Genomic DNA, 22,746 nt, shown 5'->3' with positions numbered 1-22,746 from the left:
ATATATTTTATTGAATGAATAGATGAATAAATGAATGAATATATGAGTGTGGTTGAATCCTTGTGGCTCTTCCATAGTATTAGGTCAAAATGCCTCTTGAGTTGGACCCATTACATACAGGTTGCCTTTATTTATCTTATTAAAAGTGGACTGAAATTTCAGTGTGGGATCTATTGTCAATCTGAGATATGTTGAGAACATATATCCATTACAAACACACATAGGCTAGCCCTTTCTTCCTTTTTCTTTCTGTGGATAAAGTCACAAATTCTGAATAACTTTGTACTCTGTGGAGTGTATTTCATCAGCAGTCTGCCCTAACCAGACCCATTTCCTGCAACATTTACTGAAATTATGAAGCAATTTTTTTCAACATACAGATTTTATTTGCCTTTTTTATGGATAACCCTACTCAGTATGTTCATTTTGTGTGTGTATGATTCCAAGGAAAAGAGATATCTAAAAAATGTTTTAATTATATCTCAACTAGGAAAAAACAAAAAAAAATGAAAGCTTGTATTTTTCTGGATTGGAGTAAAAATATAGATTCAAATTTTAATTTATTGTCTAATATGAAAACAGTGCTAGAAAAGATCAGACAAGAAAGTTCACATGGCGTAAGGATCCTGATTCGAGCCCCCAGCTCCCCATCTGCAGGGGAGTCACTTCACAATTGGTGGAGCAGGTCTGCAGGTGTCTTTCTCTCCCCTCTCTGTCTTCCCCTCCTCTCTCCATTTCTCTCTTCCCTGTCCAACAACAAAAACAACAACAATAATAATAGCTACAACAATAAAACAAGGGCAACAAAAGGGAATAAATAAATAAATATTTTTTAAAAAGTAAAGGAAGTTCATATTGAGTGATTTCCTTTGGATTCCCAACCATTGACATACCCACTTAATTTGTACAGAGTTAACAGGTCAATATAACTGCTTAACAAAAGTGCCCATTGGCTGGGGGAGATAGCATAGTGGTCATGCAAAGAGACTCTCATAGCTGGGGCTGCAAAGTTCAAGGTTCAATCCATTGCACCACCATAAGCCACAGTTGAGCAGTGCTCTGGTAAAAGAAAAGAAAAAGAAAAGAAACAAAGAAACAAAGAAAGAAAAAGAAAGAAAAAAAGAAAGAAAGATGCCCATGAAGTCAAATGATCTCTTAGAGTACAAAGTATGCCTTCATTTACCACCACTGAAAACCTACCTATGAAAACTCTGGATCTACTTAGAATATTTCAGAGAATACCAAAAAAACAAAATGTTGCTTCTTTCCCCCAACATTAAATTATTTTGTTAGGGAAATAATGATTTCTATGGCACTTGTTGACGCCTGGGTACAATGTCCTATCTTTTTGTGATTCTTGTCTACACACTGCCCTCACCACTAACTTGGGCCCTCCTCCACCATCCCAGTCCTCTGTGCTCTCCCTCCTTCCTCACACCAAGCCCCAGAGTCCTTGACTTTGCTGCAGTTGGCCACACATAGTTCAAGTTGTGCCCTGTGATTTCTTTTCCTTTTCTTGTTCCAAAAAAAAAAACTTCTTTTAAACGTTCTTTTTTTTTTTTTCCACTTGACATTCATCTTAAAATAGTTGAGTGAAGATGAAAAGCTATAAGGTAAATAATGGTATATTTAAAAAGCAAAGTGTGAACTTACTGCTTGACTGTCTTTCACATACTTAATTAGAAGAAGGTGATTCTGTGATGGAAAAAGTTGGCCTCCACTGACTACATCAACTGAGTGTCAAGTAATGGCAGTTTTTCACACATAGATCTAATTATCATTATACATTTCTCACTTAAAAAAAATTTCAAATTAATTCAAGGATTAAATTGGAATCATTTTTTAATATGTAGGTAAAAAATTCTACATCTCCATTCTGAGTTAGAATTTTTTTTTACTAGGTAATGTATATACCTAATTGGTTCTAAACAGGTGACCCTGAGGTAAGCTGCCAGAGAACACATTACTGGCAATGTTAATTGGTCAGTCTCTTAGAGTTGCTGGCAGATAATTTGCAGTACACTGTTGTTTACTACAACTTGAGGCTGGGAGAAATAAATCAGTTTAAAAAGATGAATAAAATGAATAAAAATTATAGGAGGACTGTTAAAGGTCCTTCACAGTGTTTTCTGTAAATAGAATATGGCAAGTCAGATTTTATCAGGAAGTGCATACATATCTCTGGTGACTAGAAAAATACAAAGTTTTTTTTTTATATCTAAGCTTCATTTGGCTGATGTAATAAATATTATTGATTAGAATGTTAGGATCAATAAGGACTTAAAATTAGAGACCTTCCAGAGGAGAAAAGGGTTGTAATCTGGTGAATAAGTTGGCAAAAGCTTTGTAAAACAATTGATTTTTTTTTAAAGCATGAGCTATCATACTCTGGCTTTCATAGACATTATAGATAGTCTATAGTATATCAGTAAGTGTAAAAATTGTAATTACATATTACCAGACTCCTATACTAATTAGTTACATATGTCATATAGTACTAGAGACATAAAACTTTAACCCATCTTAATATCTGTTATGAGTATTTTCTTCTTTAGAGCTTTATTGAGTAATGGTTAACAGTACAGCCTCTTTTTTTCACCACTGCTTCAGCAGCCTGTGTCCCCATCCCCACCCCCTATATAAGCACTACAGTTCTCCCACAGTCTTAGATAATAGGTTGGCATTGACATTTTCCCCCACATTCATAGGCCCAATTCTCTACATTCCACATATGAGTAAAAGGATTCTGTAATTGAATATTTTCTAAAGAATTCTCAATAATGTCAGTCAGAAAGCTATTTTTCATGTCACTTAACTGCTAGTAGAACTTAACATGTTTCCTTATGTAATGTAATTATACATAATAACACATTTCTACTTTGTTAGGATATTTTCAGATTCACAGCAATAATTTTTTTTTCAATTCACTTCTACTCATTTTCTTAGTTCAAATGTATCAGACTGACATATGTGGAGAATTTCTGTTGTACCAATCCATAGCCAAAGATCGGGTAGCTATACATTTCCTCACGTATAAGCTATTACCTGAGAATTTACTTTCATGTGTAGAGCAAAATACTAGACAAGATAACTAAAATATGAAACCACAGAATGCTAAATGGGGAAAAAGAAAAACATCAATAAATTCAGAAATGAAGCATAGCAAACTCTACTAATAAATAGTTTAAAATCTAAGTGTAATGGTAATTTTGTGAAATGTATGCAAATGATACCCCTTTAGAGCAATTCAGAGACCAGCACTGGAAAATATTACCAAATAAACAAGATCTGAGACCTGCTCGGAACACCACATTCCCAAATAACTAATTAAAATGTCCTCTTCAGCTTTTAATTGTAGTTTTTTAGTTTGTTCCAGGAAACATACCTCATTTTAAATTTTCATTCTAATAAAGAGTAATTTCACTATTTTTCTAGGAAGTGAGTATAAACATCTACTAGCTATCAGTATGTAAACTTGAATGAAAGATATTGTGAACTCATTTAATATTAACTACTCAGAATATCAATATTATATGTGATAATAAACTGTTTCTAATTCAGCTTATTTAGTTTTCTGTATATAAACTCTCATTAGTATAGTTCATTAAGGGTTTGTTTTAAATTAAACTACTTAATATAGGACCCCAGTCGTGTGTCTCTAAAGACTGTATTGAAACTGATGTTCTGCATGGAAAAATTAAGGTTGATTATCTAATTGCTTTGGATTTGACTGGTTTTCTTTTCTTTTTAAACTAATAAAGGGTAGGAAAATGATTTTCTATTACCCTTATGAGTTCTTACTCCTATAGTAAAAAATAAACATGAGAAAAATCATTGAGTTTACTGGCATGTAAATCATATAAACCCAAGGAGAAGTGAGTAACTTTTCAAGAGGAATCGTTTGGGGAGACACATTCTGCTATCCTTAATTAGTAAAAGTCAAACTGTCTTGAAGACTAGAAAGGGAACCTGTGGGATTTGACTTACTCTTGACTGTGTATGCAGGTGTACTCTGAGTGTGACCCTGGAGCAGGCCATCATTTTAGCCAGAAGCCACGGACTGCCCCCTCGCTACATTATGCAGGCTACAGATGTCATGCGGAAGCAGGTAAGCCTCACACACATTTTAGAGAGTTTGGCACAACCTGGATTGGAAGGTTTCATTTTTAAGATGTCTGGATGTGCAGTACTTTTCCAAGGACAGAAGGTAAGCCTGGAACACAAATGTTTATTCCCAAGGAGAAGTGAGTACAAAGATCACCATGAGGATGTTCCAAGAAAGTTAAGAAAGCCTGAAAATGAGTATTTTAGAAGTATACTGGGGGCCTGGTAGTGGTACACCTGGTTAAATGCCCAGTTTACAAAAAAAAAAAATAAATAACAAAGGAAACTTAAAACAAGAAGGAAGAAAATGGCAAAAATTAGAGCATAAACCAACAACATTGAAAACAAAAAAGAAAACATGCAAAAGATCAATGAAACTAAGAGTTTATTCTTTGAAACGGTAAACAAAATTGCAACCCACTAGCCAGACTGAAAGTAAATAAATAAGAGGATAAAGACTAAAATGAATTGGGAGTCAGGTGGTAGCGCAGTGGGTTAAGCGCAGGTGGCACAAAGCGCAAGGACCGGCGTAAGGATCCCGGTTCGAGCCCTGGCTCCCCACCTGCAGGGGGGGTTCACTTCTCAAGTGGTGAGGCAGGTCTGCAGCTGTTTCTCTTTCTCTCCCCTTCTCTGTCTTGCCCTTCTCTCTCCATTTCTCTCTGTCCTATCCAACAATGATGACATCATCACCAACAGCAATAATAACTACAACAAAAAAAAGGGAAACAAAAGGGAAAATTTAAAAAAGGACTAAAATAAATATATTTTAAAGGAAAGGGGAGAGATCATAGCAGATACCATAGTAATCCAATGTATCGTGAAGCTTTTATGAATAGCTGTATGCTACCAAACTAGAAAATATGCATAAATTTTTAGAAGCATAGATGCTTCGAGGACTAAACCAAGAAGAACTGGAAAACATGAGTAGGCCTTTTACATTATGAGTCACTCTTCAAAGAGAAAGAGATACCAAGAAATGGAAATATATCCCATGCTCATAGATTAAAAGAATCAACACCCTCAAAATGACCATCCTACCCAGAGCCATATACATAGTTAAGGCCATCCTCATCAAGGTACCACCAAATTTCTTTAAAGGAGTAAAACAGAAGCTAAAAAACTCTCCCTGGAACTAGAAAATATCTAAGATTACCAAAAACAATCTTGAGAAAAAAGAATAAGATAAGAGCCATCACACTTCTTGACTACAAACTATACTGTATAGCTACTGTAATCAAAACAGCCTGGTACTGGAACCAGAATAGACACAGAGACCAGTGGAATAGAATTCAGAACCCAGAAATAGCCCTCCACACCTATGGACAACTAATTTTTTACAATAGGCCCCAAAACATTAAATGGAGAAATGAGAGTTTCTTCAGTAAACAGTCTTAGGAAAAAAATGGATTGAAACATGAAAAATGAATGAAACTGAAATACCACCTATCATCATGCACAAAAGTCAACCCCAGGTGGATCAAAGATATGAACATTAGGTAGAAACTATCAAATACATAGAAGAAAACATTAGCAGAATGTTCTACAATCTTTTCTTCAGAATTGTCTTCAAAAACTCAACTCCAACAGAAAATAAAACAAAAACAGAAATAAACCAATGGGACTACATCAATCTGAACAGTTTCTGCACAGAAAAAACTACCATCACCAACAGTAAGATACCCTATAGTATGAGTAAAGCCCTTTGTACAACATACTTCAGTTAAAGGACTGTTAACCAAAATACAGAAGGAAATCAGTAAACTTAGCATCAGAAAACCAAACAGCCTTATTAGAAAATTGGACATGGGCTGAAACTTCACCAAGGAAGAGGTCAAGAGGGCCAAAAAGACCCATGGGAAAGTGTTCAAAGTCACTGATTATCAGAGAAATGCAACTGAAGACAACAATGAGATGCCACTTTATATCTGTGAGAATGTCATACACTAGATAGGGTATCAACAATAAATGTTAAGAGAGGTTGCAGAGTTTAGGGGACACTGTTATACTACTGTTGAGAATATATATTAGTCCAGCTCTTGTGGAAATAGACATGTGATTTCTCAGAACACTAGAAATGGACTTACTCTATGACCCAGCAATTTATCCCTTTCCCAAAGGAAAACAAACAAAACAAAAACACCTATAGCAGTATAATTTGTAATAGCTAAACCTTGGAAGCAACCCAGATGTCCAACAACAGATGAATGACTAAGAAAATTGCACTGTATGTATACAGTGAAATAATTCTTGACTGTTAAAAATGATGCCATCATCTCCTTTGCCTCATCATGGCTGGAACTTGAAGATATTATGGTAAGTGAAATAAGTCAAAAAGAGAAGGATAAATAATGAATAATCTCACTTATACCTTGAATTTAAGAAATAAGGATAGAGAGCTCAGTCACCAAACGTGGACTTGGTGTGGTGTGTTGCACCAAAGGAGAGGACTCTGGGAAAGAGGGAGGAAGGCGGCGGATGGAATCTTGAGGGCCTGCTGCATGATGCAAAGGGAGATAAAAAAACTTACTCATATGTCAAAAACTGTACTGTAAACCATGAATCCCCCAATAAAAATGGGGGGATTTTGTTTCTTATTCCAATGAATGATAAAGTACATAGCTCAGATATGTAGGAGATGAGTAGCAACTTTTAGATTGTCTTTAAGAGTCAAATACTTACAGGGGATACTATTTCTATTTAATGAATAGAATGAAATTTCATTATAATCCAGTAGTAATTTAAGTGTGTTTTTGACTGTTAAAAATATTTTTTAAAAAGCTAAGAACATGTTATCTTTATTCTTACTATTAAGAAAATGTGCTTCATTTAGTAGAAGACATAAAATAGGGAGTCGGGCGGTGGCGCAGTGGGTTAAGCGCACGTGGCGCAAAGTGCAGGGACCGGCGTAAGGATCCCGGTTCGAGCCCCCGGCTCCCCACCTGCAGGGGAGTCGCTTCACAGGTGGTGAAGTAGGTCTGCAGGTGTCTATCTTTCTCTCCCCTCTCTCTCTGTCTTCCCCTCCTCTCTCCATTTCTCTCTGTCCTATCCAACAACAAAGCAACGTCAACAATGGCAATAGTAACCGCAATGAGGTTGCAACAACTAGGGCAACAAAAAGGGGGAGGAAATGGCGTCCAGGAGCGGTGGATTCATGGTGCAGGCACCGAGCCCAGCAATAACCCTGGAGGAAAAAAAAAAAAAAAGAAGAAGACATAAAATAATAGGCAAAAGAGTTTAAAGGACAACTATTTAATATTTTACTCTATCAGCTTTTCTTAAGACAAACTCAGAAAATTGATTTAACAAATCTTTCCACTGATTTAATTCAAATTGCTTGGTAAGAGCAAGGGACTTGATGTTTAAGAGACACTTTTGCAATCACACTGCTTTGCTTACTAAAGGCTCAGTCATGTTTAACTCTTAGGCAAATATTTAAATCCCTATGGGTTTGCTCCCAAGATTTTACTGCAGAATACCAACCAAGCCAAATGTAAAATCCAGGAAAGCAGTTGTTAGTGAGGTCAGTAGAAGCCTGCAGTCCACAAAACTATTTTTGATGTGGGTACTGTATAGCTGAAGATTACAAACCAAGATTTCAAAAAGTCCAGAAGGAATTTGCTAAGTAAAGGTTAGATTCATGAGAAATATATGGCACACTGTGGTACAGCTGCAAAAGGGCATATACAGATGCAGATGTCAACAGGTTTAAGAAGGATTTGGGGAAGGAGAGGGTGGATATATAAATTTAGTTTTTAAAAGTAGATCAAAGTAAACTTCTGATTATTATCAGGGTTGGGACTTGGGAGGTAAAACATGCAGAATATGACTAATGTTTGTGCTTCACTCTGCTATTAGAGTCATTTTGCAATAGATTAAAGAAGTCATCTAAAAACTGTGTTTTATGAGAGACTTAAAAGAATTATATTGCAGTGAGTACCTCCCTAATACTTCCTCTCCACTTTTCCAAGCTTTGGGTCCATGATTGCTCAACAATTTGTTTGGCTTTGTATGTTAACTCTCTTTTCAGTCACCAGGTTCCAGGTGTCATCAGGATGCCGGCCAGACTTCCCTGGATTGAAGACCCCACCAATGTGTCCTGGAGCTCAGCTTCCCCAGAGACCCACCCTACTAGGGAAAGAGAGAGGCAGACTGGGAGTATGGACTGACCAGTCAACGCCCATGTTCAGCGGGGAAGCAATTACAGAAGCCAGACCTTCTACCTTCTGCAACCCACAATGACCCTGGGTCCATGCTCCCAGAGGGATAGAGAATGGGAAAACTATCGGGGGAGGGGGTGGGATATGGAGATTGGGCGGTGGGAATTGTGTGGGGTTGTACCCCTCCTACCCTATGGTTTTGTTAATTAATCCTTTCTTAAATAAAAAAAAAAAAAGAAAAAGAAAAAAAAAAAAGAACTATATAGTTGACTTAGTATGGCTCAGAGAATAGCTTGAGAGAAAATAGGTGACTTTTTTAAAAAATAAAAATACAGTCAGAGGGTAATTAGGAGTTGTTATATCTCTATATTCTTAGTATGTGGAAAAATTTTTTAAAAATTAGGTCCATAAGGGGGGGGATAGATAATACAGAGTAGGAGAAAGTACAAAGTATACCATATAGACCTTATTGACTCATTTAGCTGGCACTAATCTCTTTCAAATGGAATATGTAGCATATTTACATGTATTAGTGATATTTTGTTACCTGTTTATAAAAATAATTTTTAAAATACTGGCAAATTTTGAAGCCTCTTATGAAATCCTGGTTGATTGCAAAGCTGAACTATCCCTTAGTATTTATTTCTCTCTCCTATGCATTTGAGTAAATATATTTATCAATAGACTAGGTTGCATTTTTCCTTTTTACTTGTGTTTCCAGTCCAAGTATTGACATCTCCAAATGGTTCTTGGTATTCAAGAGCTGGTTTATAACTGCTTTGTGAAAGATCCTAGACCCCAGTGCTCTCTCTTTGTAGAAGCTGTGATGGATGGTCTGGTGCACAGAAGGTAATTTTCAGGATTCCTTCTGCTGCCAATCTTGTTTGTAGTATTCAGCAGTTACAGGCAGTGGGGTTAATGGCTGAGATTTAATATGCAAGTCAGCTCTTATCAATTTGAAATCTGTGTGGTTAGAACATAAATATAAGTCAAAGATTTAACTTTTCTGTGCCTTGTGCCTCTTAAACATTTTCACACAGCACTCATTAGATTAGTTTCTGAATTAATGAATATTGTTTTCCAAGATCTTTAGTTTCTCTTTAGGAAGAAGGTTTTCAGTATGATTTACCACTGTAATTTTTAATTGCATTATAGTTTTCGTATATATATGTATAATGGTTGTTATAAAGAAAGGTAAAGGATGAAGAGAAGGGTACTAATTTTGTGGTGATGATTATAATAAGACAGCTTTTTTACAAAGCTAACTGATCTAATTAATAAAATTCTTAAGGTAGAACATTACATGCAAATTATAGATTTAACATTTTCTATTCTATAAATTACAAATCCCAAACATTGTCCTGTTAAAACCTACCCAGATGTTTTGGGTCTTTTTAATAATGAAGTATTATACAGAACTCGGGAAACCAGGTGGTAGTCTGCTGGGTTTAATGCCCATAGTATCAACTCAGGGATCAGCAAAAGGATTCCGGTTTGAGCCTCCAGCTCCCCACCTGGAGGGGGACTCACTTCACAAGTGGTGAAGCAGGTCTGCAGGTGTCTTTTTCTCCCCCTCTCTATCTCCCCCTCCTCTCTCAATTTCCCTCTGTCCTATCCTATAAAAAAAAAAAAAAAAGTGGAATAAAATGGCCTCTAGGAGCAGTGGATTCATACATTGCCAAGTCCCAGCAATAACCCTGGAGGCAAAAAAAGGGGGGGAGGGGAGACTATATAGGTCTTTACATATAGCCACATGGCTTATTGCACTAGCCACCAAGAACAGGGGCAGTGAAATATGGGGTGTTTTCCTCATCTTTAAAATTTTATTCATTTATTTGTTTATTTATTTATTATTGGATAAAGACAAAGAGAAATTGAGAAGGAACGGAAAGATAGGGAGAGAGACACCTGCAGCACTGAAGCTTTCCTTTTGCAGGTGGGGACCAGGGGCTTGCAGATGGGGAACAAGGGCTTGAACCTGGGACCTTGCACACTGTAATGTGAGTGTTTAACCATGTGTGCCACCTCCTGGCCCCAGTTTTTGCCTAGTCTTGAGGACACATGTATAAGGAAATTATCATCATAATGCACAGGAGGCAGTTGATTGTGTGGGGGGGGATGGGGGAAATATAATATCAGTATATTAGGATATGAAACAGGAAATAAATGATATCCTTGATGATTGGAGTTTAGCATATTTCATTTTTTTGTAATAATTCTAAGTAACTGGTAGAGAGTTGATTATAAATCATATATTCTCAATGAGTTAGTTTTAACTAGGGTCACTGAAAAGTGACTTTATGTAGGAAGTAAATACAAAAAATACTAAAAGCACAAACCCTTAAACCATTAGTCTCAGTTTGAATACCAACTCCACTGCTTACTATTTGTATGAATTGGGGCAAGGCTCTTTGCTTCTCTGCTACTTAGTTTTCTTTTCATTAAAACAAATAGAAAAATAAGACTTGATCTGTCATGTAAAATAGTGCCTGATAAAGTCAGTTAGCTGAGTTGATATTCAATTTGGGCATTTGTAAGCAAATAGGATACAAATGTATCTAAATAAAAAATAGCATGTTCAGTGTATGAAGAATTGTGGTTGAATTAAAAGTAAAATATGCTAGGCACTGGGAGGTTGCTCAGCTGGTAGGGAACATGCTACCAAGTGTAAGATCCCATGTTTGAGGCCTCTGATGCTCCGTCTAAGCACCATACATAGGTTCACAAGTAGTGAAGTGTGCTGTGTTATCTCTCTCTCTCTTTATATTTCTCACCCTTTAATTTGAAGGGAGGAAAGAGTGTACACAAAACTCCAGCAAAACCTAGTGAAAGTTGAGGAAGAAAAAATATCAATAGATGTGTTTAGTGTTATAAGCATCTGTTTTATTTTAAGAAATTAAAAAAACTTTCAAGATTACTTAATGGATTATTTTTAGACTAGTGACCAAAAAAGGTTATATAAAAATACTGTGCTTAACTTAGTAAATCAATTTTTCACAAGAATATGATTTAAACATTCTAAAAACTGAGGTTCCAGTGATACAGTCGGTCAATGCATGGTACTTCTATAGGGATTCTAAAACTAGACTGTGACTATATTAAGAATGAACAAATAAGTAGGTGTATTGTAAGCAGTGAAAATTGGGATTCTTCCTTCCTGAGAAAGAAATTATGAATAAGGAAAGAGGGAAAATTAGCATCCAGAATCTCTTTGGCATTGGATTGGGATTAGATGTATCAATTTGAACCTAGGGAACAGGAGAGAAATTTACAGATGTTTGAATATGCCTGCACTGCAACAAGCCTGTCTACTTTGAAAAGATCTCAAAGCACTTATATAAAGTCATACTTATTCTAGTAGTACAGACAACCAAAACCTTTTGTTCTAGATATCATTTTCCATTAGTAAGTGTGAGGTAGGGAATCTTTGATCCTAAGTTAATTCTAGCTAAAACAGGAAATTGTGCTTGGAACGTCTTAATTGCCAAAAAAAAGTAAATTATTACTCAAAAATTATGGAGGCAAACTAGGAAACAAGAACTAACAAAGGAGTTTGCAATGACAAAATTGGAATCTTTTGAATTATAAGTAGTTTCTTCTTCTAGCGTTTGCCCTTCTTCCGTAGCCAGTCAACAGTGTCAGGTTGAGCCTGATGTAAAGTTTCGAGACCTCCTTTGAATCTGGAGAGGTGGCAGTCGTTGGCTATGTGGGTCATAGTCTGTCTGGAGCCGCAGGGGCAGTTCGGGTCGTCTCTGGCTCCCCAGCGATGGAACATAGCGGCGCACCGGCCATGGCCTGTTCGATAGCGATTGAGGAGGGCGCAATCATAACGTGCTAGGTCAAAGCCGGGTTGACGCTCGCAGGGGTCTGTGATGAGGTGTTTGTTCTTTACCTCAGCTGACTGCCAACTCTGTTTCCAAGAGTCTGGAACAGAGGAGTTCAGTGTAGGCGTAGGGGACCAGATTGGGTGACGAGACGACAAGCGTTGGACAGGGTGGGCGAAGATATCCGCGTATATTGGCAGGTGCGGTCGAGCGTAGACTTGGGAGATGAACTTAGATGATGCCGCATCCCGACGAATATCTGGCGGGGCGATGTTGCTAAGAACTGGCAGCCATGGAACCGGGGTGGAACGGATGGTTCCAGAAATTATCCTCATGGAGGAATATAATTTGGAATCGACCAAGTAGTAATTATAAGTAGTAATAAAATTATAAAATAGTAATTATAAGTAGTAATAAAATATCATGTTATGTCAAAAGGAATATAAACATCTATAAATCTATATTGATTACAATAAATAACTTGACTAAATAAAATACTTGAATAGTAGGAATTACTACTCTTTACAAACCATTTCTTTTTTTTTAGTATTTATTTTATTTATTCCCTTTTGTTGCCCTTGTTGTTTTATTGTTGTAGTTATTATTGTTGTTGTTGTTGGATAGGACAGAGAGAAATGGAGAGAGGAGGGGAAGACAGAGAGGAGAAGAGAAAGATAGACACCTGCAGACCTGCTTCACCACCTGTGAAGCGACTCCCCTGCAGGTGGGGAGCCAGGGTTCGAACCGGGATCCTTATGCCAATCCTTGTGCTTTGCGCCACCTGCGCTTAACCCGCTGCGCTGCAGCCTGACTCCCTACAAACCATTTCTGTTCATAAGCACTGTAGTATTAGTGTTGAAGATAATATGTACCAATAAAAGCTAAAACTATTGAGCAAAACTTAAAGAGAAACAAGATACTTTTGTAGTCTCATATGTTCTCCTGCAGTGTATTATTTACAGTGGGAAAATATAGCAGGTACCCCTTTGGCCAAGTGATTAATGTTAATGTTTCCAGTGACATATAACATGTAGTGAGATAATGATGCTGTACTGGAAAACATTTCTTCTGAATCCTATGGAAATAACTGACAAACTCAAAATTGAGAGGCATTCTACAAAATTGTTATAGTCCTAAAAGACAATGACAGATGTCATGGCTTTGAGGAATTGAAGGAGACATCAAACAAAATGCAATATGAAATCCTAATATAGAAATAAAATATTGAGAGTGGTTAAATTTGAATAAGTTGTGTGGCTTCATTAAAAAACACATACCAGCAATCTCACCAGTGTGTCCTGGGACCTCACTTCCACAGAGTCCTACCCAACTAGAAAAAGAAACAGGCTGGGGATATGAATTGTCCTGTCAACATTAACGGAGAAGCAATTATGGAAGCCAGACCTTCTACCTGCTGCATCCCATAAATAATTTTGGTTCATATTCCCAGAGGAATAAAGAATAGGGAAACTTGCAATGGAGGGGATGGGACATGGAACTCTGGTGGATGGAATTTTGTGGAATTATACCCTTACTATCCTACAATCTTGTTAAACATTACTAAAACACTAATAAAATAGTAAAAAAGAAAAAACATATACCAGTAAAGGTTCCTGGGGAATAAGGGCAAGGGAGAGGTTGGAGCAACTATTGGGATCCTGGGAAGTGATGGTGGAAATAGAATTAAGTTGGAAATGAGGGTATTTTTACAGATATCTATCCTGGGGAGATGAGAAATTAGACCCATGTGTCAACAACTGTACTATAAGCCATTAACCTCCATCCAATAAAATGGTAATTTTTTTTTTTTGTAAAAAAAATGTGCCAGTGGGGCTGGGTGGTAGCAGTGTGTTAAGTGCACATGGCTTGAAGCGCAAGGATCCCAGTTTGAGCCCCTGGCTCCCTACCTGCAGGGGGGTCTTTTCAGGGGCAGGTGGTGAAGCAGGTCTGCAGGTGTCTGTCTTTCTCTCCCCCTCTCTGTCTTCCCCTCCTCTCTTGATTTCTCTGTCCTATCCAACAACAACAGCAATGACAATCATAATAATGATAGCAACAGTAACAAGAGCAGCAAACTGGGGAAAATGGCCTCCAGGAGCATTGGATTCAAAGTACAGACTCCAAGCCCAGCAATAACCCTGAAGGCAAAAAAAAAAGTACCAGCATTAATTTCATAACACAATTACCTGAAGGGTTACTATAGTGTAATTTGGGAGAAGTATGTAAATTCTTTCCTGAGTTTACAACTCTTCTCTTCTTTAAGTAATATGAACTTAAAATAAAATTTCTAAAAACTTAACTGCAATTTTAAAAATTCTTCCATCCCATCCTTTTTTGTTACCACCATCTTCCTCCTTCGTGTATTTGCTTACCTTTATTTGGTCCCCCTTGGGAGAATATATTTTTCTTTCTTCTTCCTTTTCTCCTGTCCTTTTCACTTTTCCTTGTTAGAATTTGATAGCAAGAGAAGTGGTTTGAATATATTCTGAACTATTCTCCTTCACCTCTTTCAGTTTGAAACACAGATATTAGTGTTTGGTTCTATACTGATGATCATAAGGAACACTACAAATTTTATTAATGATTTATTAACAAGATTATACGATAACAGTTGTACCGTTTCAGACACTTCCCACCACCTGAGTTCCTTGTCCTATCCCCTCCATTGGAAGCTTCCCTATTCTTTATTCTTCTGGAAGTATGGACCAAAGATATTTATGGTGGAAAGTCTGGTTTCCATAACTGCTTCTCTGCTGGACATGGGTGTTGGCAGATCTGTCTGTTTCTATATTTCCCTAGAGGTGAGACTTCTTGGACACATTGGTGTGGTCGTCTGCCCAGGGAAATCAGGATGGCATCATCATAGCATCTGCGACCTGGTGGCTGAAAAGCACTAAGATAAAGCAGGGAAAATTGTTTAGTAGACAGGAACCCATAGGTATGAATAGAGCAGATAAAACTAATGGTCTTTGTGTGCGAAGAAGCTAGGAAGTCTATTTTAGGTATGTTCCAAGCTGCCCAAGGCTTTAGTAATTTTTGCCTGTGTCTGATAGCTAACGTGCAGGTGGACTTTATTGTCTGGGAAGATGGTGTCAGAGTTGAGAATAGGGCTATAAAGTTGGATTAGTGCAGAGCGTAGCTCCCAAACATGAGGATTGTATATAAATACTATTGACTGTTTACCCCATAAATTTGAAATTAGAAAATTTGACCTTAGGTCCATACTCCCAGAGGCTTAAAGAATAGGAAAGCTATCAAGAGAGGGGATGGAATATGGAGTTCTGGTGGTGGGAATTGTGTGGAGTTGTACCCCTCCTATCCTATGGTTCTGTCAGTGTTTCCTTTTTATAAATAAAATAAAATAAATTTAACAATAATTATGGCTACATTCATAAATTTGGTTATCACAAAGACTTTGTCACTGCTAAAGTAGAATGTCTTTGTTCTATAATACCATGATAGAGTGCTTTTATTTCAGAAATTCATATACATATGCCTTATCCAGAAATTATTTTAGGGATATATAAGAAAATATTTTCTTGATAAATACTAAAAGTCTTAGCTAAGTATGCAGTCAAGGATAGAACATATAACTGATAAGACTGCAGTTTCTGTTCCAGGGAAATATGGACATGGGGCAGATATTTATAGTTTGCCCCTTTCCCATTCCAGGTTTTAAGTATTGAGTGCTTCCAGGAACAAAGACATAGGTGAGATTGTGAACAGGAGCCTCAACTTCAACTTATTTTGAATAATTTACATGACTGTGAAATAAGCATTAAGTACTTTGAAATAATATATAGGTGTTTTTTTATTCTTAAAGTATTTATTTTGAAAAATGCTCAGAGGATGATTTTTCTCTCCTTATCCAGTATCTTTTGATGTTAATTACATTGTTGGAAAAAATATACTGCACTCAAATGTTAATGGTATGTTACATAAATTTTGATAAGCACTAACATTTATTTTCCTGATTTTTTTTTCAGGGAGCAAGAGTTCAGAATACAGCAAAAAATCTGGGAGTCAGAGACAGGACCCCACAGTCTGCTCCAAGGTAAGTAACTTGCTTGTTTTTTCCTAAAGGAACTTCCAGCAACTTCTCAGACAGTGTCAGTCAAGATTATGCTTAGTGTAGAACTGATTATGATAATGGAAACTGACTTTGTAAATACCCTGTGAATAAATGTGATTAGGTACCCATGCTGTCAGAATTTAATGAATGTTAGTTGAAGCAAACTTATAGGTAGCAGGTTGAACCATCTGTATGAGTTCTGTAGGGAAAAAAAAAAGGTCTATTCAGATCTTTTGATGATGTTTTTTATTGGGTTATTGTGATGTTTTATTCCAGAAAAATAGATGGACTTGGAGGTGATTATTCTTCGTGAAATAAATGGTGAAAGATCAGATGGTTTTGCTCTATGTGGAGGATAGACAGTTAAAGCATATTAAAAAAAAGTAACCAAATTGTCTTTCCGACTTTGTGAGATCAATAGTGGTTATGGGATGGGAGGAGGTAAACACACAACTTTGGCAGTGGATGCTATGAAAAACTCTATCCCTGTGATCCGTTAATTGTGTGAGCTGTTATTAAATTGATAACAAAATAAGTGAAGAGTAAAAAACAAAAAGTAACGTAAAAACAACCATCAAAGAAATGCTTATTTTCCTGGTGAAATCCATGGCCAACCATCTATCTTAAAGTTCTTCTACACTTGATTTGCTTTTATATATTTGCATTTTGACAGAAAAATATGCTAAGCTCCTCTAAGCACTGTCACAAGCAAGAGACTTTGTTTCTATTTACAAAGTAGTTGCCAGAATGAGAATGATGACTGGAGCATTTATGAAGTTATATTTCATTCTGAAAAACTATGTGGACAGTGAAAGCACTTTTGAAAGAGAAAACATGTTCCCCCTGTAAATGGATGGAACACTCATGTTCTAATTGCTTTTATTTTTAATGCCAACTCCTTACTCAATTTAATCCTCAAGTCTTGTTAATATTATCTCTCATGGCTGATTAGATCAGAATCTAAAACTTTATATTGCTCAAGAACCTTGTCACATAGGCATTCTCTCTCTAGTACCTTGAGTAGATATAGTATATTTAGATAATAGACCCAGTGAAGTGCTAAAATTTCAATAAGAAAACAAGATAATGGCTTAGCAAGCTCTTCTTAGCAAGAGCTTAGAAATACTAGTTCAGCTTGAGCTGAACCCTCAGCTTCCTAATCAGTGAAACAGTATACAAACTGAATACAAGGAAAGGACGTGTCTAACTACCTTTTTCTTTTCTTTTTTTTAATATTTAATTTATTTATTTTCCTTTTTTTGTTGCCCTTGATGTTTTTATCATTGTTCTGGTTATTATTATTATTGTATTGATGTTGTTGTTGCCGGGTAGGACAGAGAAAAATGGGGAAAGGAGGAGAAGACAAAGGAGGGGAGAGAAAGATAGATACCTACAGACCTGCTTCATCACTTGTGAAGCGATGCCTCTGCTGGTGAGGAGCCGGGGGCTTGAACCAGGATCCTTATGCGTATCCTCGAGTTTAGCGCCATGTGCGCTTAACCTGCTGCACTATAGCCCAACCCCAAAACTACCTTTTTCTTTCTCGGGTTATACTTAAAAACACTTCACATGGAACACAATAGAGTGTGCCTGCTGCAAATGTGCCATGCTTTTTTTTTTTTTCTTTTTTAACAAGGGAATAGATTTCTATCAGAGAAATCTAGAGTAATTTTAAATTTTATTTTATTCTTTCACATATTCTGCAAGTACTTGTTGAGAATCTAGGAAAGCCAAAGCACTCTTCTCTGCCCCATGTAAACTTCAACTAGACATAGTCTTGACCCTTGAGCAACTTTTGGTTAAAGAGCTGAAATGACTAAAACATAATCAGAAAAGGTAAAATAGGAGAAGCAGCACCCTGTGAAGGTTGGATACTAAAGAGAACTTGAGACCTTCTGGCTGAGGAAGTTCATTTCTTTTCCCTAAAGACAGCAAACTCAAGAATACATATGACCCTCAAAGCCAGGCTGTTCTGGGGTCCTGTCTGGAGTAATACTTTGGGAAATATCTTCATGACAGTAATGTTTGCACTTGCTGATTAAGATTGTATTTGGTTCAAATCCTCCATCTTACCTCTAGCATAGTCTTCCTTTCACTTCCTTTTCAATTTGGAGAGAATCAGAGGGAATCAGGTTTAGTGAAATGAGTCAGAAGAAGGACTAATACTGGACAATCTTATCATAGGTGATCCCTAAAAAAGCAAAGCAAAGGTTAATACAAGATGAAACTGCAGTAGATCTTTTGATCATGTTTTTATTGGGTTATTGTGATGTTTTATTCCAGAAAAATGAATGGACTTAGAGGTGATTATTCTTCGTGAAATAAATGGCGAAAGATCAGATGGTTTTGCTCTATGTGGAGTATAGACAGTTAAAGCATATTTTTTTAAAAAGTAACCAAATTGTCTTTCAGACTTTGTGAGATTGATAGTGGTTATGGGATGGGAGGAGGTAGACACACAACTTTGGCGGTGGATGCTATGGAAAACTCTACCCCTGTAATCCATTAATTGTGTGAACTATTTTGATAATAGAAATAATAAGTAAAGAGCAAAAAACAAAAAGTAACATAAGTTATTTTATGGTCTTTAGCAACGTATCCGGGGACTCAGAGGAAAGAGGAGTGAATGAGAGGGACCTAAAGGGGCAGTTAGGGACCAAGTGCTCTGTGGTGCAAGATGACTGTTTGGTACAGGCTGAGGTATACTGCTTCCTATCGTGGGAAGACATGGAACCGAGCCTTGTGATGACAACAATCCTGTAAATTAATATTTCTTCAACAAAGTCGTAAAAAAATCAGTCATCAAGTATATTACAGTTTTCTTTTGTGTCTGTGTCATGCACTTTGTCAAAGACTAGGGATAAACGCAAAATCCCCTTACCACCTGGTGTGATATATTAGAATGACAGGTAAGTAAAATGAAGGCAGTATACTTGTGGGATGAGAGCAATGACAGAACAGGAATACATTGCCCTGGGAATATAGGGAGGAGGCATATAACTCCATTTAAGGATAGAGACGCGAGGTTGTACATTCTTCCTGGCTTTGTTAGTATGGGCAAGATGGCCTGTGTAGCTGATGTAGTGATGCCAATGCCTGGAAAATATTGCATTCTGAAAAACATAAGCAACTGATTTACGATAGGCTGTGGCTTAAGAATAACAGCAAGTGAGACTCGAGATGTAGCAAGGGGATGGGTGAGGGTGAGAATTGTAGCAGATACCGGAGGACTTTGATCTTTAACTTGAATAGAATAAAGGAGCATTAGTAAACAATCTCCCCACTGGGAGATTTGAATTTTATAATTTATTTCCACAACATGAGGATTCGTTTCAGGAGCTTGAAATGATATTACTATCAAACTGAGGATAAAGAGAGGATGAGTTAACTATTTCAAAGACTGATTTAATAGTCTATGTATTCTACTTGAGTGAAGGTAGTTAGAAAAAAAAGAAGAAGATTATAGGATAACCATAAGATCTATGAATTTCATGGCCAGCAATATAGCGGTCTGATCAGTGGCATAGTATAGAAAGGAAAAATATACTTCAGGAAAAGATGATGAGTTTATTTGGGTAGTATTGAGACTTAGTGTCAGTGGCACATCCAAATAAAGCTTGCCTATGAGCAGTAAAAATAAATGACTTCTTCCTACCTTTTATACGGTGACTCTTATGAGCAGTAAGCAAATCTTCATATTTTCCCAGCATTATTGTCCAGATGTAACTAATCTAATTGTATATGACTTAGTGAATATGATAACTGTTATACAAGGAGAGATAATTTTATTTGTTTAATTGGGAAGCAGCATGCTTTATTCCTTTAATATAAGTTTTATTTTGCCATGTATAAAGAAGAAGGTTTCTGGTCAATAAAATGAAGTCTATACATTGTGCTCCTTATAGATTTAGATTTGAACTGGAAATCCCAGTTCTAGTATGACTGCAAGAGTTCAAACAAAGAGAAGGAAAAGTAGAGCTAGTACAAACCATTTCCTGCAGGACCACTGGTGTCTAACTGATATGAGAATATAGCCAAGAACCCCAAAATGTAAGATAAAGAAAGACCTCACACTACCTAACAGTTTTGCTGGGGAAAAATAGTGCCTTGCTGTAGAGTTAGTGGAAGTCATCTCTTACCTATTATATTTTGCTTCCAGACTTCATCTGCCTGTTCTAAATTCCCAAAGCCCTATAATTTCCATTACAAATGTGTCTGGACTCAAATAACCCTGAGTGTCTTCCAAGAAGCCTCACAGAAGTTGAATCTCCCTGTCTCTGCAGTACCCGAGAGCTATTATTTCATTAGGTGATCACAAGGAGTAGCCTTTTTGCCAGTTTGCAAAAAGCAGACATTTCAAAAACTCATCTAGCCAATGGCATTAGCTACATTATTTAGAAACGTGCAGTGCAAGGTAATGAAACGTGTTGCTCAACCCCTATCTGATGGTAGGGTAGCTAAACCTCAGCCTACTGCTTTCTCTTCTACCTGAGTAAGGCCACTCACTACCTTTTCACTCATTAGGCAGCACTGTCAGAAAAATAAAAGGACAGAAAAATAAAGAGACAAAGAATATCATTCTATTATTCCAGCATGAAAAATGCAATTTTAAGCTATCCTATATCCTTCAGCTGCAAAGGCAGCTTTGAAGTACATCAGCTCAATTTAAATTGTATCCTTTTCTTCAGATAGCATGGAATGAGCTTTTCTGATGTAAGGTGTCCTTATTTTAATATTCATTTATTCCATGGATGTGACATGTGGAACACTAACCACCTTTCAGACTTGAAATACATTTTGCAAACCTCCAAAGGCAATGACCTCTAAGTCTTCCCATACTATGAAAAATCACTTTGTTAACTAATCTTCTAATACAGTATTAAATTTTTCTTATTGCTTCTCTTAATTTAGATTTACTCTGAGATTAAATGATGAAGGGAAAGGCTATTTATAATTCTCTAAATTTGTAAACAAACTCAGTTAAACTGTGTTCAATTTAATCTATAAAAAGGGAGTAAATACAGGCAGCCATGATTTAAAATATCTTTTTAAAAAACCAAAGTTGAAATCTGTGCTACATGTAAGCGCTGAAATAGGACCAGCATGTTCACGGGAAGTATTAAATCTGTTGAGGACAACGTGATATTCCAACATCTGGATAATTTAGACACTATCCTTTCTCAAGCTACACCTTAAATTATGATCTGCAGTTGCAGTCATGAACACGATGTTTTTTGTTATTTTTTTTTTTATTCTTCTGTGCTTTATTTCTGGGTTTAGGAATCAACTGTTCAGGAAAACACAGACTCTGGAATTCGTATAATCCTAATTCAGATTCCTCTATGCTGTGAGGTTTCAAACTGCTGCAGCTGGATGCAAAAAGGGCCATGAAAGGAAGCTCCTTGACCTACTTAAATCTCCACCTGATTCTATTGGCCAGTCTCTGAGGGAATGAGTAGGGCTGGGCAAACATTCCTTATGAAACACCAGCTAATTGTGCCTTTGCGATTCAGACCTCAGGAATCTGTCCTATCAGCCTAACCAAAACCAAATGCAAAAAACAAACAAGCAAAAACACTAAAATCGGTCAGATAACAGGAGGTTTCTATGAGATGGATATTGTCTTGTGACAAGATAGGCATAACCAACAAGGTGGAAATTATAATATCTCCTAAAATTCAAAACCTTAAGTCTTGTAACCAAACTGACAAAGGCTAACAGCCAAGATTTTCAGCACTGGAACAGAAACAGCTGATGTGCAAAGAGAAACTGGCATTTGCCAAATATCAGCACAGAAATTTTGGAATTTGCTAGCTCATAGGCGATTTCTAGTAAAAATAAACAATATGATCATGACTCCTGAACCCAGAGGTTATTGTCAATGTGTTAGTTATACAATAAAAATGTTTCAGGTAAAGGTCTCTTTCATACTTTCCTGTGCCTTTTCCAGGCTATACAAGTTGTGTGAGCCACCTCCCCCAGCTGGCGATGAATGAAGAGCAACACGAAGGAACTAAGCTAGTAGAAGCTTCTGGACACTGGACAAGACAGAAGGCCTGCTAGCTAACTACACTCAAATCTAAACACACTCAAATGAAAAAAATGAATTTTTTTCTCTAAACTTTTTCATATAAATAACTTATGTTCAGTTTGTACTTGGATATTTGTGCTGGATAGAAGTTCATTTAGTCAATTCACCTTCACAGACTGATTGAGCTATTCCTATTAAATATTCTAAACTTTATCCCTGGAATTTATAGACACAACATGAGATGAAAAATTAACCGCTGTGACTCCTCTGTTATTTATTGAAATCATTTTGTTGTATGTGTTCTAATCTTCTTCCAATGAAAACATGTAGTCATGGGTAGTAACCGCTTGAAGAAGTCTGCCGCTGAAAGAATAGGACCACACCTTTTAGATCACCCTATAAAAATGGTACAGCTGGCACAGACTGAGGGTTACAGGTTTGCAGTCTCTTGTTTACCTCAGCAAAGTAGCCTGTGGAAGGTGAAGCGCATGCTTTATTCTTTCTCCTAAGAATAGATTCATTGGCAGTGAAGAGCAGTGACTGAAGTCTACAGCAAGATAC

The 22,746-nt window shown here is 36.8% G+C and overlaps 1 protein-coding gene across 3 annotated transcripts in view; it reads left to right on the top strand.

Moving 5' to 3' along the window:
• PREX2 (phosphatidylinositol-3,4,5-trisphosphate dependent Rac exchange factor 2) overlaps positions 1-22,438 on the top strand; it is a 300,270-nt gene extending 277,832 nt beyond the window's left edge. For 2 of the 3 annotated variants that reach the window (XM_007527146.3, XM_060200558.1), the window contains exons 38-40: positions 4,006-4,108; positions 16,069-16,136; positions 22,105-22,438. In XM_007527146.3, the coding sequence (XP_007527208.2) occupies positions 4,006-4,108; positions 16,069-16,136; positions 22,105-22,150 (217 nt within the window). In that variant the 3' untranslated portion in view covers positions 22,151-22,438. The remainder of the gene's footprint in view (positions 1-4,005; positions 4,109-16,068; positions 16,137-22,104) is intronic. The other variant, XM_060200550.1, reaches the window with a different exon arrangement.
• The last annotated feature ends 308 nt before the right edge of the window (positions 22,439-22,746 follow it).

The sequence above is a fragment of the Erinaceus europaeus genome, chromosome 1 (assembly GCF_950295315.1).
Source record: "Erinaceus europaeus chromosome 1, mEriEur2.1, whole genome shotgun sequence".
Classification (NCBI taxonomy): Eukaryota; Metazoa; Chordata; class Mammalia; order Eulipotyphla; family Erinaceidae; genus Erinaceus; species Erinaceus europaeus.
Note: the sequence above shows the minus strand (reverse complement) of the source record. Positions and strands in the feature narration are given on the sequence as shown.